Source organism: Macrotis lagotis, chromosome 5 (genome assembly GCF_037893015.1).
Source record: "Macrotis lagotis isolate mMagLag1 chromosome 5, bilby.v1.9.chrom.fasta, whole genome shotgun sequence".
NCBI classification, from domain to species: domain Eukaryota; kingdom Metazoa; phylum Chordata; class Mammalia; order Peramelemorphia; family Peramelidae; genus Macrotis; species Macrotis lagotis.
Window position 1 is genome coordinate 179093140 of NC_133662.1, and position 18384 is coordinate 179111523.

The 18384-nt window shown below is 35.0% G+C and overlaps 1 protein-coding gene across 4 annotated transcripts in view; it reads right to left on the minus strand.

Moving 5' to 3' along the window:
- The window catches only part of PRKN (parkin RBR E3 ubiquitin protein ligase), a 2033074-nt gene that overhangs the window by 937356 nt on the left and 1077334 nt on the right, over window positions 1-18384 (minus strand). For all 4 annotated transcript variants that reach the window (XM_074187997.1, XM_074187995.1, XM_074187996.1 and 1 more), the window contains one exon: window positions 12894-13009. In XM_074187997.1, coding sequence (XP_074044098.1) covers window positions 12894-13009 — 116 coding nt within the window. The remainder of the gene's footprint in view (window positions 1-12893; window positions 13010-18384) is intronic.

The window sequence follows — 18384 nt, forward strand, 5'->3', positions numbered from 1 at the left end:
CAAGAAAAAGCTTTTGCAATGGAATGGGGGGAATGGGGGGATTGAGGGAGCCTCATTCTCATCAGAAATGGCTCAGAGAGGAAATGACATACATACTTAATAGGGTATAGGAATCTAGAGGGAAAAGTAGAGGAAGAGGATGGGAGAAAGAGGACAGGAGGAGGGGAGGGGAGGGGAGATGTAGGTGATAGAGGGGAAGATAGATCATAGGAGAGGATAGCCAGATATAATACGTTTTCTTTTTTACTTTTTACAAGGTGGTGGGATTGGATGGCATATCTTGGACTACGGAGCCAGGTTGTTGCTGGGTCTCAGGTGGAATGTGGGGTTGGAACCTCCTGGCCCCCAGGGCAAGTGTTCTGTCCACTGTGCCACTCAGCTGCCCCACAGCCCAATTTTGAAGAGGGGACAGAGTGAAAGGAGAAAGAATATACAATAAATGGTAGTGGGGAGGAATGGATGGAGGGAAGTGGCAAACTATGGAAGTAACTTCTCTGATAGACTTACAATAAAGAATGCGATCCACCCCAGAGACAGAGCTGATGGTATCAGAACACAGACTGAAGCACATTGTTTTCTTTTTCTTTCATTTTATTTCTCATGAGGTTTTTTATTTATTTGAGGGGAGGGGGGATTATGTTTACTCTTACAACTAGACTATTTTAGGAATGTGTAAATAAATAAAAGTGTAAATTAAAATTTAGGGAAAAAAAGACTAAAAGGAGTAGTCTTGAACTTTTAAAACTGACATGACAGTCTTGGCACAATGGAGAGAGAGCTAACCTGATAACTAGGATGACCTTGTCCTCAAAACAGCTTCAGAGAAATTCTAGCTGTCCTAGAGCTCAGCAAGTCACTCATCCTCTCTGTGAAACAATTCAGTGAGACAGTAATTTGTGAGGAAAATATCACCTTGCATTATGATAAAGAAGTTTCTTTACATTATGAGTTCCCTTTATCAACAAAATTACTGATTCAGTGCTTGTTCCCATGATGTTTGTACATATCTCCCTGTTCTTCTGTTGATTTATTCATTCATTTATCATATTTAGCACATACCTGGATGGGCACATTTCATAGCATTATTTATATTACTACTGTTTTAGAGTTGTGTTAAAATCTTCAATATATTGGCAATTTGTACTTGGGTATTATACCCCCTTTATTTCACTTAAGGCTATGATTCAGGTGTAGAATTTAGAAACCATGTCTTGAATGAAGAGTCAGTTTGTCAGTCTCGAAAAGACTTTCCTGACCAAGTCACAAGGCTGGCTTGTAAGCTTTTTGGGAATGGGGAACAATGGAAGATATCCTCATGCCACCTCTAATCCCAACCTCAGCCTCAGCACTACATAGCACAACAGCCTATTGATTGAAGGCTAATGAATAAGTAAACTTTTTTCAGTCAAAGACATGTGGCAATTCCAAATGATATTGAGCAAGTATTGTTATCACTGCTAAAAAACAGGTCCGTTTCCAGAAAATGTAAAAAATAATATTGAAATAGCTCATGGCGTCACTAGAAATAAGAGCTACACATTAAATATTTGAAGGGAACAGTATGTGTCAATCAATTAAAACCCTGCAAATCACTGACAATGCCTCAGCAATTTCCTATCTGTCTGAAAAACATGAATCAGAGCATAAATAATGTTAAAAGTACTCTTTCACTGACCTAGTTTTACAATCAAATATTAATTACAAAAACTGGAATTAAAAAGCAAAATAAATATTGAGGAAAGAATGAGCCACATAATATAGCTTTCCAAACGGCAAAAAAATGAAGTAAATACAGGAGAGTTAGTTTTCTTTAAAATTGACCCTTAAATATAATACCACACTGTCAATAGATTCCAATTTGCTGAGACTTGAGCAATGTAGAATTGTTTTCTTATATATCATGAGGTGATGTAGCTACCTTTAAATACAGGGGCAAGTACAGCGCTGACTGCAGAAGTCACCCAGCAAAAGTTGCAATGGTGTCCTCTCAGAGCCAGAGGGGGCTGCAATTCACCAGCAGAGACTGCTGAATGAAAAGGTAAGAAATATGAATTTCATGCCCAAGTGCTTGTAACAACTTCAGGACACCCTGCTGTTGCAGTCACTTGAGTCCAAAATCTACAGAGTTCACTGCCAGAGAAATGAAGGTCACTCACTGGCATTAAAACAGCCATGGTTCACATTTCAAAGTATCAAGGTCAATCAAATACTCCCTCAATGTTTTTATAGGTAACTAGACCAGAACGACAGAGCTAAGGGACCTATCTGTTGTGCAATGTCTTGTATATCAGTCCTCCCAAACCCATTTTTGGGAGGAGGAGGATAACAGAATTATCCCTTACACTGATGTCTGAGTAATTTGATATTTTGCTTAATCTAGCTTTAAATGATTTGAATAAATCATGGAGGGATTTTCTTTTAGAGAAGAGAGAGGGACATTTTTAGACAAATATTCTTAATGAATTACATTTTTTCCTCATTGTCACTCTTCATAAAGCAGGTTTAGTGATCAATATGATGATTTTCCTTTGTTTTGGAAGCAGGAAGTAGTGGTAGTTACAGTGGAGGAATAAAAGCTGTCTAAGTATTTGTGGAGTTCCACATATGTGTACCTGTGCATAAAAAAATATTTCTTAAAGAAGATGTCATAACTGAGAATAATTTCAAAGAGTTTCAAGTAATTAATCTCCTGTACCTAGGAAAAAAATGGAATACTTCCCACAGTAGTAAGATTTGACAAATCACAGCAATTAACCAATCATATCACAATCTTATACTATATAATTTCTACCTTGCAAAAGTTATACATCTGAAGCCAGAGGGATGCAGTTGGCTTTCACTGACAGCCTCAATTAAGTATTCAAGATAAGTTGTTTTTTGCATTCAGCAAGTGGTACAAAATCCTTAGAGAGTTATTCCAGAAAGGTAACTGTTCTCTACTGGAAGAGAAATAAAGACCTACAAAGGAATTACCCAACATAGATGTGCTCAAGTTTCTATAGTTAGATCCTTAAGGTACCATTATGGAATGGTCAGATTTCAACATTTTGGAGTGCAAATTAATCTTGGAGATGATTCAAGAGAAAGCTCCACGAAAATAACCAATATTCAGAAAAGAGGGATAAAAGACCAAAAGTAACCCATGTAAAAATTTTAGAATGAATTTCTGTCTGGAATACACTGACAGACACTAAATAACTAGCCTGTCACGTGTAAAATACAATTAAACATAAGATGATAACCAATTCCCTGTATCAAACTTGAGACTGGTTTAGAATAAATATGAAGAACAAAGATACTCTTCTAGGTATATTCACAAATGAAAACTAAGAGTGAAATAAGAAATACAGATTTAGACTTGAAATAATCATTAAAAACTGTAAGGATGCTAATTATAATTCACATTTCTGAAATCTATTCTTCAGTTTCTATATTTGATTACATAGAATTAGCCTCATTTCCCTTCATCAAAAGACAAATTCTCTAGGAAAACAGAAAGAAAAGACCAATAATTTCAAAAGAACATGCTATATATAGATGGACAGCAAGTATTATATGTAATGGGGATAAACTAGAATCATACCCAGTAAGATCAGGGATGAAACAAGAATGCCCATTATCACCACTATTATTCAATATTTTATTATAAATGTAAGCTTCAGCAATAACAGAAGAAAAAATATTGAAGGAATTAGAATAGGCAATAAGGAAACAAACCTCTTACTTTGCAAATAATATGATGGTATAGTTAGAGCATCCTAGAAAATCAACTAAAAAACTACTTAAAACAATAAACCCATATAAATTATCAACATTTCTATATACTACCAACAAGTCCCAACAGTAACAAATAGAAATAGTAATTTGTTTAAAGTAACTGCAAACAAAATAAACCCAGTTTAAAGTAACTGCAAACAAGACAAACCCAGAAACCATATGGACAAAATTATAAAACACTTTCACACAGATAAAATCATATCTAAACAATAGGAAAATGTCAAATGCTCATAGGAAGGCAAGAGCAACACATGGAGGAAGAGAGGGAAAAAATTTTAAAAACAGCTTTATGGCTGCAATTCCTATATCTTTCTTTATTTTCCTTTCTATTTCTGTGGCTATTACACTAACCCAAATCTTTCAAAGTGGACTATTGCAAAACACAATACTTATGTCATCTTTTTCCCTTTCCCAACATTCTATCCATCACTATGAGATCAATCATAACTATAATCATGCTACTATACTGCTCAAAGACCTTTAAAGTTTTCCCAATGCCTACCAAAAATGAAAATTCAAACTTTCCAAACTGCTTGTAATTCAGTCTTCTCTGAATATGTACATAGAAATATACACACACACACACACACACATTCACAGGCATATGTACTTATCTATACCATCTTTCCAACAATATATGTTTTTTTCTTCCAAACCTTTACTGAGGCTGTCTTCTCAAGCTGAAATGCCCTCTCTTTTCCTCTCTCTAGTTATTTAAATTCTTCTAATTTATAATTGTTTAAATGACTTTTTACGATTCAATGAAGCCTTCCTTTCTTGCACCCTACTGAATATCATCTTTCCAAATACTTGAATTTTTAAAAGATCATACCTTTTACTAACAATTCTTATTTACTTTATTTTATTCTTATTTTGATCCACTAATCAGGCTGCAACATAAGTCTTTTTTTGTTATTGTTAAAATTGGGTTTGTGTGTGTGACTTATCTATAGTCACACAGTCAGGGTCAGGTGTTTGAGGTTGGATTTGAACTCCTGGCCTCAGGGCAGTGCTCTATCTACAGAGCTGGTCCTCAGATTAGATCTTAATCATCTTTATATCCACTATGGTGCTGTCCATTTCATATATTATAGGTACTTAATATATTTTATATAAATAAATGAGGAATTTTAAAATATAGGGATGTAAAATATAATCATGAAAAAAATGTGGATATATGGCAGAAAATGCTAGGACATACAGAGATGAATACTACCTATTAAAACCTCAGGTTACCAAATTGAATAGCAAGGAAGAAAATTCCTCTCTCTGCTCCCATCCCCAAAAAAGAAAAGAAGAAGAAAAAACAAAATCAGAGCAGTTTATCTCCTTCTTTGTTGGACCATTTGGTTAAAACATTCGATCTCAGACTTTGAATGGAAGTAGAAACATTTAGACAAATTGAGGGAAAAAAATTGACAATTCCTACTTTTTAGCAATACATATTCCTCAGAATTGCAAACTGAAATCTTTTGTTTACATCACTGACAGTGTTTTCAAACATTTTCATTCTCAGCTGACATTCACATAGGAGTAGATAAAGGAATGAGATATGAAGTAGAAATATTTTTTACTCACTATTTACCAGATACTAGAATAGAGCTTAGAAATCACCTAATCTGGGGTGGGTAGGTGGTGCAGTGGTAGAGCACCAGCCCTGGAGTCAGGGGTACCTGAGTTCAAATCTGACCTCAGACATTTAATAATTACCTAGCTGTGTGGCCTTAAAAAAAATCACTTAATCTACCACATTAGCCACCACACTACCACTGAGTCACATAAAAGTGACAACTTTTCCAAGCTAAAGTTACATATATAGCAGGTTACAGGAAGGATTCAAATTCAAGAGAGAGGACTTTAAACATAGTATTCCTTATATTAAACAACATGTTCATTTGGTTCAATAGTATCAAACTCTTCATGACCCAATTTCAAGTCTTCTTGGCAAAGATACTGGAGTAGTTTCCCATTTCCTTCCTCAGCTCATTTTACAATTGAAGAAAGTGAGGCAAACAGGGTTAATGATTTGCCAAGGATCCCACAGTTAGTGTCATTAAACCATATACTTTCTCAAATTCTAATGTGTTGAAAATTTTTCTGCCTTTCAGTTTCATGTTCTAAAATGTGGACTAGGAAAATTTAAAAGAGAAAGAATTACAATTGCATTCTAAAAGTAGCAAATCTTGTCTTTCATAGGGATTCCACAAAAATGAGGGTGAACCCCACAAATCCTTAATACCTGCACATCTATTGGAATATGAAGAATAAAGATACCTCTTGGAATCATTTGCAGTCTTGGTTTGGTAAAAGAAATGTGAGACACTTTGGGCACTGCACATTTCATTTTTATGCTGCTTAACATCATTGTTATTTCTGAGTTTGATTTAAAGGTGCCTAGGGGGGCTCCTAACACTTTTGATGCTGTTTCAACTGAAAACAGCACTGCAGCAGATCTTCCCTCAAGGACTGAGGTTACTATGTTTGCTTCATGTTTTTGCTACTTTCTCAAACTGCTAGAATTTGCTCCCTGAAACATAAAGTAGGAACCCATCACCCCAAGTGCTAAGTTTTTTTTTTTTAAATGAAAGTTACTTATCTCTGTAGACAAACACACTCACATAAGACAGAGAACCATTTTATTTGGCTAGAGTGAAGCAAAATGCATCATGTGAACTGTTATTTAACTGAAGTTTTCAAGGAATTGTAGCCCTCAAATGTTTCTCTCTTTTGATCAGGAAAATACAAAACTATTCTTATCAAATTTAAATCCAATGCAAACAGACTATTCTGCCTAACCACCCTTAGGTTAAAGTATCAGAAACATTATGATGACTCTATATTTTTCGGACACATCACATTGGGAGGATGTGATTTTTTTTTTTTGATCGCTCATCTTTATATCATTGGTCACAACAATCCTATCTGGTAGAGCTGCAAAGTATCATTATCTCATACTTGCATGAGTTTATCAGATGTCTTGGAGCTGATTGTGAATAAGTGAGTAAAGGGGACTAAATATATGTAGACAGCTTACAAGAATATAAAAATATTCAAGCAAATCCATGGCATGAAGGTAAATACCAACAAAATAGTGGGTTGAGATCAACTAGGAAAATCTGTAGTCTCTAAAATATTTTTTGAGAGATAGCAGATAGGTGATCATGAAGAGGTCTTTTAGGTAGCAAACGGCTAAGCTAGCTTTCTGAAGCTCATTCATATTTGACAGTTTTGCTCTTGCCTCTAACTCTATTATAGCTTCATCCAGATACTGGGCATTATATACCCACACAATATATACATACATAGAAAAACATGCTGGCTCCCTGAGAATATCAAGTATTCTCAGATCTGTACTTAATACTTCAGTTTCCATTCTAGTCTATTCCCTTTCCAGTTCTTAAGCTGATGAAGTGATTTTTCCAAAACATATAGACTATGGAAAGCAGAGATGGAGTTTTTTTTAAGACAAGCAGATATAAATAAGGGAGGATTTATTTACTGTTGGTAAAAACATGGACTGCTTGGATAAATATATCTTTTCTTTCTGGTAATGGTAAACACAAAAGAACTTACAAAATGCTTAAGTCAAAAATAATCTTAATAGCTATTGTGTACATAGTATTTTGATGTTTACAGAGCATTGTACATTATCATCTTATGGGATCCAAACACCCCAAGGAAGTAAATGCTATTATTAGTATTCTTATTTTTACCAATCATTTATTACTTTGCTAATTTAACAATTAATTCTTATTTATTAATTTAATAAGTAATTAATCATTATTAATTGCTATGTAAGAGTTGGTAAGAAACAGTAGCTAGAGCATTAGCCTAAGACCAGGAATACCTAGGTTCAAGTTCAACATCTGACATATGTTGACTATATTGCCAGGGATAAGTATCTGATCTCTCAATGCTCTAGGCAATTTCTAAGACCATAAGATACAGAAAAGTTGCCAACCATCATAGATAGAAAGAATTTATTCATCTGAGAATCCTCTGAACTAATCCTATATCTGATGTTCCCTATTATTGTCAAATGTCACAGAGTGACAATAAAGAAATAGTCCATGCCACCTAGAAGCTTCTATTTGTATAATCAAGTTTCCCAACAGCTAAATAACATTTTTTAAAATCTATTATGGAAAGCTTTCTAATATGTATTACATATTGCCCTGTCTTCTCATTTAAGGATTTATAGAATACCATTTGACTTTATGTTGATGATTCATGTTTAGTGATATAACTATTAGTAGTTACTATATGAAGAAGCCATGTGGAGGCCATGCGTACCCAACTGAAGAAATAATGGCCACAGCATTGACCTTGGAACTAACTTTCCCAAATAATCATACTTTTTAGTCATTTGTGTCATTTTTCATAAAGTGACATGAAAAATGTATATGGCTGCCTTTCAAAAAAAAAGTCAATTATTGAAGGAAAAAAAAAGATGAAAGTAGCTAGTTACCCACAAATTGTTCTCTTTTTTCTTTTCTTTATTTCTCTAAGGTTCAACAAAAATTAAAATGAGATTCTGAACTGGAAGGGACCTTAAAGACTATCCTGTACCACCTTTCAAGTTAAGTCAAGTCAAATCGAAAGAATTTACTGAAATGTCTCCTTTTTGTTAAGCTTTGTGATGGAGGCTTAGAAAGGTTAAGTGTTATGCCGAAGGGCTCCAAAGTACTGAGGAGCGAAATAGGGCAACTGGTTTCTTTTTTTTCCACCCCAGTTATTGACTTTACTTCCTCACCTTTTTCTTCATCTTCTGAAATGTAAATGCCCTAACAGGATGATTATTAAAAATTTTGCCTAAGATTTCTGTGTCATTAACACAACTGACTAAAGGTAACTAATTGGTTTCAATTTCAATTCACTCGTTCATGAAGGAAGAATATGCCATGCCCTTTCAAGGCTTCGAACTGTGGGTTCTAGTATATATGTTTACATGGTATATATGTAAATATATATATATATATATATATATATATATATATATAGTTATATATAATTTAAAAATTTATCTTGTATAATGCTTAATTATGGACTTGTTACAATACTCTGCTCCCCTTGTAGTAGAACTGATGCACTAAAAATAGAAAAAGTTCCTTTTGTGTTTATAGCCTCAAGGGTTTTACATAGTGCATGCACATCAGTCCCCTGGAATGACAGCACATACCCCTTCTGATTCATGTCCTGATGAGTTCTGACTAACATTGAACTTAAAAAACATTTTTAAATGCCTGTTATGTTTAAAGAGTTCTGATAGGAATAAAAACAAAGAACAAAGTGGTTCTCAGTCTTCAAGGTAAGAGCATTTTACACGTTACAATGTGTAACATTTAGCATGTTATGACCAATAACAACTGCAGTACAAGAAAAGCTTCAGGAGAGGACGCTAGCCTACTAGCCATCACCTGTACTGAGCACTTCATCTTTAGTTGGGTGCAGGCTCACTGCTTCTGAAATAAGATTACATTCTTACCTCCCACTCTCTGAATGCTTCTTGTCCTTATGTGTTGCCTTCTTAGTTAATCACTTTTTTGATGCCCCAATTGTTAGTGTTCCCCCTTCTTCATTTTACAATACTTGATTTTATACTTATTGTAACTTTCATGTTTTACTAGACCATTAAGAACTAAAGGGAGGAAATTTTCTCTTTCTTTTTCTCTTATATCCATTGAGAGACAGGTGTGGATGGTTGTAATGCTAATGTGTCTCTAGAAAATCACATACTGGTTTTTCCAGGCATGGTGCCTTGCTGATATGGGAGGAAAACAAATCCAACAGGTCGTTCCCAAAGAATCCAAACATTCACAAGAAGTCCTGTTTAGTATTAAATCATCCCACGGAGCAAAACAGTTCTGGAAAAAGTCATGAGAAGGATGCCTTTGTTTAACATTCCCATCATCATTATAAATTAAATGTGTATGTTATATCATCATGTGTATTATGAAAGGGTATTTGATTAAAAGGACAACTTACTTCTCTTTCTATCTTTATATCCTCAAGTATCAGTTTGGAATCTACCACATAGCAGGACAAAGAAGTGAAGGGAATAGAGTAAAAATATTCACCTCCACCACTGTCACCACCCACACTATCCTCTGTTTCCTCTGGCAGGGTTATCTAACTAACTATCTAGTATCCAGAGAATTTTTAGAAATAATCCTTCATTAAAGATATAAAAAAATGAGAGGAACAGTAGAAAACGCACTTTTGTCCATATATATATTATATATATATATATACATATATATATATATAAATATATATATATAATTAGTCTATACTTTGGTATATGGCTTGTGTATCTCAATGTACTGATTATCAAGGGTATAGATTACATTTCTCATTTATAATTCACACTCTTCATATTCATCAAGAACCCTTACCTAGTCAAGTGGTTAAATGCACATCTAACTTTTAAAATATTGTAGCTTTTTGCTTCATGTGAGGCTGGAAAGACTGGTGAATCTTTTGTTGATGGAATTTTTTAAGACATTATAAGGTAAGTGGGACAGCCTTAGGGTCTCCTCTTCAGTCCTTTGCTCTTCCTTTGTTTCCAGGGGAAAGAGAGCCATAAGAATTTGGGAATAAATATAATAGTAAATCCCCAAGGAGTAAACGCTAATATTCTAGGTCAATGCAAAGACCCACTTAGTAGAAAGCAATGGGTGAAATCAATTCTACTTAGGACTTAAGATAAATTTTGAGACTATTTCTCATAGACCAGGTTAGTATGGGTGAGACTTTGACTCAGAGATATGGATGGAAATCTTTGCACATTTATATCCTCATGTTCTATCTCTGAAGCAAATATCCTTTTGCAATGCAAAAAATAAATAATTAAACTACAATTCCTTCTATAGCAGCATCATAAGATTGTGGACACCATCTAATCAAATCCAACACTTGATCAAGAATCCCCTCTAAAATCAGATGCTAAGGTAAGGAAGACCCATGTTGAAAATTAGTACCAAATATTTCATAGCTGAGAGACTTTGGGCAAGTCATTTATCTCTGCTTGCCTCAATGTCCACATCTATAAAATGACAATAATAATGGCTTTTACTTTCTAGGGTTATTGTGAGTATAAAATGAGTTAATAATTGTAAAGAATTCTGCAAAAAATTATGACCATTATCGAAAATAATATCATCCAAAGTGATCATTTAACTTTCACTTAAATATCTCCAACTGAAGAAGAACCTATTTCCTAATTGTTAGGGTTTTTCCCCCTTAGAATTCCTTACATGGAGCCTCAATTTGCCTCTACACTGTCTACTTCAGTTTCTTTTTTCTGCCCTCTGGAACCTAGGAAAACAAATCTAATTGTTCTTCAGTTACACAAATACTCAAAGATAATCTATTCTATTCCAAAAGCCTTTCAAAAGTTATATGAAAATCCTGAAAAGATCATTTATTTTCTTTCAAACAATTAATAACCCAAGTTTGTGGAAGGTTGATTTCCTTCAGACATTTATTGTGAGGACCCAGCATAAACTTCACAGTTCTGCAATACAGAAACAGTGTTGCTGTTCAATTGGTCAGGTTTTGCCTACCTTCAAGATCACATTGGGAGTCTTCCTGGCAAAGATACTAGAGTGGTTTGCCATTTCCCTCTTCTTTTACAGATAAGGAAACCAAAGCAAACAAGGTTAAATGACTTGCCCAGGATCACACTGTTAGAAAGTGTCTGAGGCCACATTTGAATTTCAGTCTTCCTTCTCTACCAGCTCTGCCATCTAGTTGCCCCATGATAATACTGCCCATCTGATATAAAGAGTTCATGAGAAAGCAGTTATATATTTTAATGACATCATTTTTGAGCTTAATGAGTTTCAAAACATTGTCCATCCTGAATAACAAAATAAGGTTTCACCCCTTCTTCAAGAAGGCAAAAGTATATCAGAAAATCCCACTGCTTTCAGATAAACTGTTTCAAAAGCACTGTAGTCATCCTCTATTTCTTTACTCAACATCCTAATTCAAGAACCATCTGTGTTGGCCTTATTACACATCTAAAAATGCCAGCTCTGCAATTTCAATTAATCAATTTTTATCCTGTAAGCAAGATGGCAAAGTTCTGTGCAATGTAATTATTTAGTTTTAAAATCCTGTTTCTAATTGCAATACTCTCAAAAATCAGCAAACTTGTATTGACTGAATAGGCAGAAGAAGTGAAAACATGCCTAACTATTAGTAATCTAGGAAATGCCTTTTCCTGAACAGCTGGTATTGGGGTTGTCAGGTTTTGATCAATTAAACTATAGTTAAAATCACTTTATTGAAGACTTAGAAGTAGTATCTCTGAATACTTGATACCTATTTATTCTGTAATCTTGAGGACCTAAAAGGTCATTATAGTCATTTTCTGATTCAGGGACATTTTAAGACTTTTCATGAAATTCTGGAAACAAGGGAGTTCCACTGCTCTCCATATATATATATATATATGACTATCAGTCTCCCAGTGAAATTATTCCTAAGACACAAATTAAATCAATCTTTATACAATTTAAGCCTATTTTCTCTTTTTGATCTCTGCAGAAATTACTAAATTATCCTCCTATCACATCCATTTTTTTAAACTATACATCATCCAGATATATCAAGACATCGATTTTACCCTCTGCTCCCAATGTTCTAGTCTTAAGGCAAAATATTATCAATTTTTTTTACCCTCTTTTGTCCCCACATTTGTTATTAGAACTAATTTGCTTCTTTCTGGTAGACGCCTTTTTCCAGGTTTTCATTTTCTATATTTGGGCCCTCAAAAATCCTACTCTATAGCATGGGCTACTATTGTACTCATATTTAAAAAGTGGAGAATTAGAACAGATTTCTGTAATACAACAATAAAATGTTTGGCAGCAGATAAAGTTTTTAAAACCTAGCAAACCAGCTGATGAGATTTAATAACAAGTATGCAAAATACTTTTCATACAAAAGGACATCCATGATCAATTATTTCTTTCCCAAACAGATAATGTTTGTAATTCATTATAGTACTTAACTTCATTCTTATTATACCTGTTTGCAATGGAAGTGTTTCAGAGCACAGATGAACACAGCCTAGCCAAGATTGCCAGGCTTTTTGCTGTTTTTTTTACCTGATATCTGTACATGTGATACAGCTGATACTGCGACTGTTTGTTGTAATCAGGTTCAGAGCCACCGATGTCTCATTGGCAGAGGTTGGGTGTGCAGCACATTTAAAGTAGAACTCCTGAAACATTGAAGGAAAGATAAAGGAAGATCACATTCCTGAAACCCATGTCCTCTATTTATCTTCCTCTGAACAACATTTAGACAGAAAACAAATCACTTCTTATAGCAGGAAAGGAAATAAGCCATTAGGAATGAGTCCTGAATGGATTAAGAATGGTTATCAGAATCATCTGAGTGGGCACAAATTACTTTTGTGACAAAAGGCTAGGAACATCCTCAAAGAAGGTTCCAAATGTCATTGTGAATGGTAATTTGTTGTTCCTCCCCCTCTACTTCTTTAAGCTGTAGATTTTAGAATTTGGCCACCTTTAGTAGATACCCTATGTGCGTTTTAAAGAAAGATCCTCCTCCTCCTCCTGACCTCTTCTCATTTCTGTCCTATAATTTATTTTGAAAGGCAATGGGGTTAAGTGACTTTCTCAAGGTCACACAGCTAGGTAATTATTAAGTGTCTGAGGCCAAATTTGAACTCAGGTCCTCCTGACCCCAAGGCCAGTGTTCTATCCACTGCACCACCTTGATACCCCTCTGTTCTATTCTTAATCTCCTTGGTTTCAATTTCCTTATCTGGGAAAAAAGGAGAAGACAGAGGTATAGTAATAATTTTATTAGATGGTCTGTGAGGTCCCATTCAGCTATTCCTAAATATAGTACAGTTGTATTTCACTTCTAATTTTGTCCACATTATAGATGCTTATGTGATATATTCAGTTGAAATAATCAATATCTATAGGATTATTTCCGTGTCAAAATGCATTCCATTTTATACTGAGTCACACATGATACAGACCAATCAGATGGTTCAACCTTGAGTCTGGAATGAAATTAAAGACTCAAAAATCAAAATTTCTTTTTGAACAAAAGAAAGCTTTTGCAACACCAGAATGAAAAGCATATTTTACAATGATCCACATTTAGTAAGAATGGAATTGACCTAAAGTAGCCATCTTCAGAATATGCCCAGAATTATACATTCCTCATCCATGTATGCAAGGAGGAAGCCTTGGGGATAGATTTTACCCATGTGAAGAAATGATAGGATCTCATTTTACTCAAGACTAGAGCAAATTCCATTAAGGAGAACCCTTTGGCTAGCAAGTACAAATTCCTTAAAGGACATAAACCTTTAGTGATGCCTTGGTCCTCCTTCCTCCTCCCCCCCCAGAACCTATTGTCAGCAATGGTAAGGAGATAGGATGTTACAATTTTTTTTGAGAGAGAGAGAGAGAGAGAGAGAGAGAGAGAGAGAGAGAGAGAGAGAAAATATACAGTTTTGAGTGAGGCATGGGAAGGGGCTTGGATGAATGCTCTCTTTTCCTTTAGATGATAAAGCACTTTATCCCCAGACAATGGAGGAAATAGGAAGAGAGAAGGATCTAGTCAGGACTTGCCTTGTCCTAACAAAACATAAAAGCCTTTTAGCCAGTGGCCTAAAGCAGAACCCAAACTTCCAGCAGACCAGAACCAGGAATGGCACCATACTTACACACTAAAGTAAAAATCATAACTATCTAAAAATATTTTGACTACAAAATACATTTAAAAATTTTCCATTGAATTTAAATCTCCATACTTCTAGAATTGGGATTTCTTAACTTTACTTGTGACATGGACTCAGGCATGTGCTTGAAAATATTTAATAACTGGCAAGAGATGAGTGGCAGAAGAGGAAATCACAAGATATATTTTCACATTGAATCTGTATTATCAGCATTTTTACTGTCTGCTTTAAGTCTAAACAATCAATAAAATAATAAATCAAACTTTTATTGGTAACATTTACCCATTTCTAAGATGTAAATACTCATACTAAAAATATAGCAGTGAGTAAGTATACAAGTTGCATGGACTCCTTTGGCATTCCAGAGGAACTCTGAGATATTTTTCAAAATAATTTTCTAAACAATTGAAAAACTTGCAAAAAATTATTTAGAAAATAATGAAAATAAGCATTTTCCCTCATCCAAGTCTCAAAACCCCCTTCTTAGAGTAAGAATTACAAATCAAAAAAATTGAAGAAAGTAACATTGTTAAGTATAGTAAAGTAGGAGGCTGCTTCGTGTTTTGGAGGCAATCGTAATGTTTCCTGTTTTCAACTGATAGTCTTTCCATGTCTCTTATCTTTGAGTTTGGGGGATACCTCAGAAAGGATACAGAGAAACATTACTAATATAAAGCAATGAAAATTAAGCAAGCTTTACTGTGGGGGACATAGTGACAGCTAGGCAAGGTCCCAGTTTTTCTCTGCCATAAAAGTGGATGAGGAATATACTTCACTTAAAATTTCAATACTTGGCATTTATAGAGGCTCTTATCTGGATTGCTACTTGAAACATTACCAGTACAAGGAAGTGAGCTAAACCCATGTTTTGCTAGTGTAGATTTGAAGCTACCTGCTACTTTTACGTAGTGATCCCACACTCTCCTGGACCCTTGCCCCTGGGCTCTTATGAAAGACTAATGCTCTATTCATGGGCATCTACAAATTACTGTGATCTCATAAGTTCCATAAAAATATTTTACCCATTAGCAAACATGACTGACCAAATTCATCCTTTAATTTTAATTTTTTTAGTTTTTGCAAGGCTATGGGGTTAAAGTGGCTTGCCCCAGGCCACACAGCTAGGTAATTATTGTCTAAACACAAATTTGAACTCAGGTACTCCTGACTCCAGGGCTGGTGCTATATTGACTGTGCCACCTAGCCAGCCCCCATCCTGTATTTTTTTTGACAAAAATGCAACCTTCTTCAACATTTCAAAAATTCATGTCATTGTACTATTGTGAGTATACCCCCCCTCCCTGGTAGAGGTGTCCTCATAGGCCATATGTCTGTTTTTTTTCCTCCCCATCTACCCAGTAACAAACAAATAAAATATCTGATAACTTAGTAGTGATCTCAAACTAAATCTCAAGATTAAGCTTCCCTGGGGTACATGAATCCTATGGCGTACTAGTGTTCTATAAGAAACCATAAATGATCAGATGCTACAGAAGCATGTAAAGACTTACAAGATCTGATGCTCAGTAAAGGGAGCCAAACCAAGTGAACAACGTACACATCAACAACATTGTGAGATGATCAACCTTGATGGAAGCAGCTCCTCTCTGCAGTCTAGAGAGCAAGGACAATTGTATTGGACTGGCTATGGGCTATATTATCCCCATCCAGGAGAAAGCAAAACAAAACAAAACAAAACATACAAAAATAAAAAACAACCCTTCCGAATCTGATGAATATTTTATAAAAAATCATCTCTTATTTATCTCTTTCCCTTAATCCTCATTCCTCATGCTGAAAATTACAAATTTGTAAACATGTTTAACAAAAATATGTATGTAAAATGCTAACCTGACCGTTCCCTGCTGGGGGGTGGGGGTGGGAAGGGAGGGTGGAGGGCAATTCTATAACTTGGAAATCTGCATAAATGGATGGAAATCAATCAATTAATTAATTAATTAAACGATTTTTATCTACCCTGGTCTCTGGATGACATAGACATTGGTTGAACCATAGACAAAGCATACCCTAGCTGACAGAACCTTCTGGCATTTTTCATCCATTGGCACTGCCTTCGAACCACTTCCCCAAATTGTGACATCAGATTTTAGGATTGAGAGATAGAATAGATCCTGAAAATCATTGCTCCCCTCTCCTTCTATTTGTCTCTTCTCTTTCTCTGTCTCTCTGTCTCTCTGTCTCTCTGTCTCTCTGTCTCTCTCTCTCTCTCTCTCTCTCTCTCTCTTTCTCCTCCTCTCTTTGTCTTGGACTCTCTCTCTCTCTCTCCCCCAGCTTTCTATTATTTGGACTCCCATCCATACTAAAATCTAGTGCTCTTGCTATTACAACAGGAAGTAGAATGTTCAAGGAAAAGAGACATAATTAAAAATAATTTATTTCATCACTGATTTTTAAAAAAATACTGTCTCCTAAGAGAACAAGGGACATACATGTGCTGCTATTTGTCTCTCCTTAAACATAACAAATAATCATATGTGAAAAAGGATTTAATAGTATACTAGGAGACCACAGTAATTAGCTACTTTAGGATATGAGTTTCCCTTTAACTCTGGGATTGAGGAAAAAATTTGGTTTATTATTATTATTATTATTATTATTATTATTATAGAAAAGAATTCTGTGCCATCTTAAATAATGCAAAAACAATTTTATTGTGGGTTTTTTTTGGTTGACAGCATATTCCTAAATTTCATGTTCTGGCGTTCATTCAAATTGTACTAAACAAAAGCTTCTGGGGAGTAAGAATTACTTTTCCTTCTTTCTGGACAAATAAGGTTCTTACTAAGAACTAAAATCAAATCAATTAAGTTCAACAAATAATTCCTAGGCATTTAAGTAGTATGAACTAGGTGCCAAAAGTCCAAGGATGAACTGAAAATAGTCACTTAGGTCATTGACCTACTGAAAGGATACCACATATCAATGGATACATGATCACTCCAGAAAAGAGAACATTGACAATGTTGGAGCTCAGGAAAGATGTCCCATAAGAGGTGATCCTTGAATTGAAGGAAGCTAAAGGTTCTCAAAGACAGAGGTGAAGTTAGAATACATTTTAGGCATATGGAACTGCCTGCAAAAAGGTATAGTGGTAGAATACCAAATAATTGGAGGAATGGTACTAAAAATTTGAAGAGGCAGAAAAAAAAGAATTAATATCTAGGGGGGAATCAAGAAATATTTCCCTTAGGAAAGCCTTATTGAACATGCATGGTTTGGGTTTGGGTGTTCTGAGCTATAGTAGGGATAAAGTTGATTGCGTCTGGCACCAACATGGTGAGCAGGGTGCCATTGGATTGCCTTAAGGGGGGATCAATAGGTTTAGAAATGGAGCAGTTAAAAGATTCTGACTTGGGACTAGACCCTTGAGTGGCTCCTGGGCTGCTGTGCTTCCAGCCTGGGGGAAGCCAGGCTTAAAAAAACAAAAATAAAAAAGAGAAAAGCTTTATAATCATTCACCTGGACACTCTGCTTATTTTTTACAGTTTAACATATAGAATAGTACATTAAAAACAAAATGTAAGATTGAGTGTCTGATGATAACAGCTTCATCTATTGCTTCATCATTGTCGGAGGTCATAATATTGTGAGACTAAAATGACTCATAATTCATAGGTGAATTATTTTCTCAGTGTTTTGCTAAAAGTACTTCTGAAAAAAGAAAACAGGCAGATATTTTAAGTTCATTGCTAAAAGTGGAAAGAACATATTGATTTAAATCCACAATGATGCCAAATCTAAGGGCCAGTCATTAACTCTAGTAATCTTTTTCAAGTGAGAGAAAGGGGTCAGGAGGTAACTTGAATAATGCTACTAAGAGAAAAATACAGCATGGCAAGACTGCTCAGTAC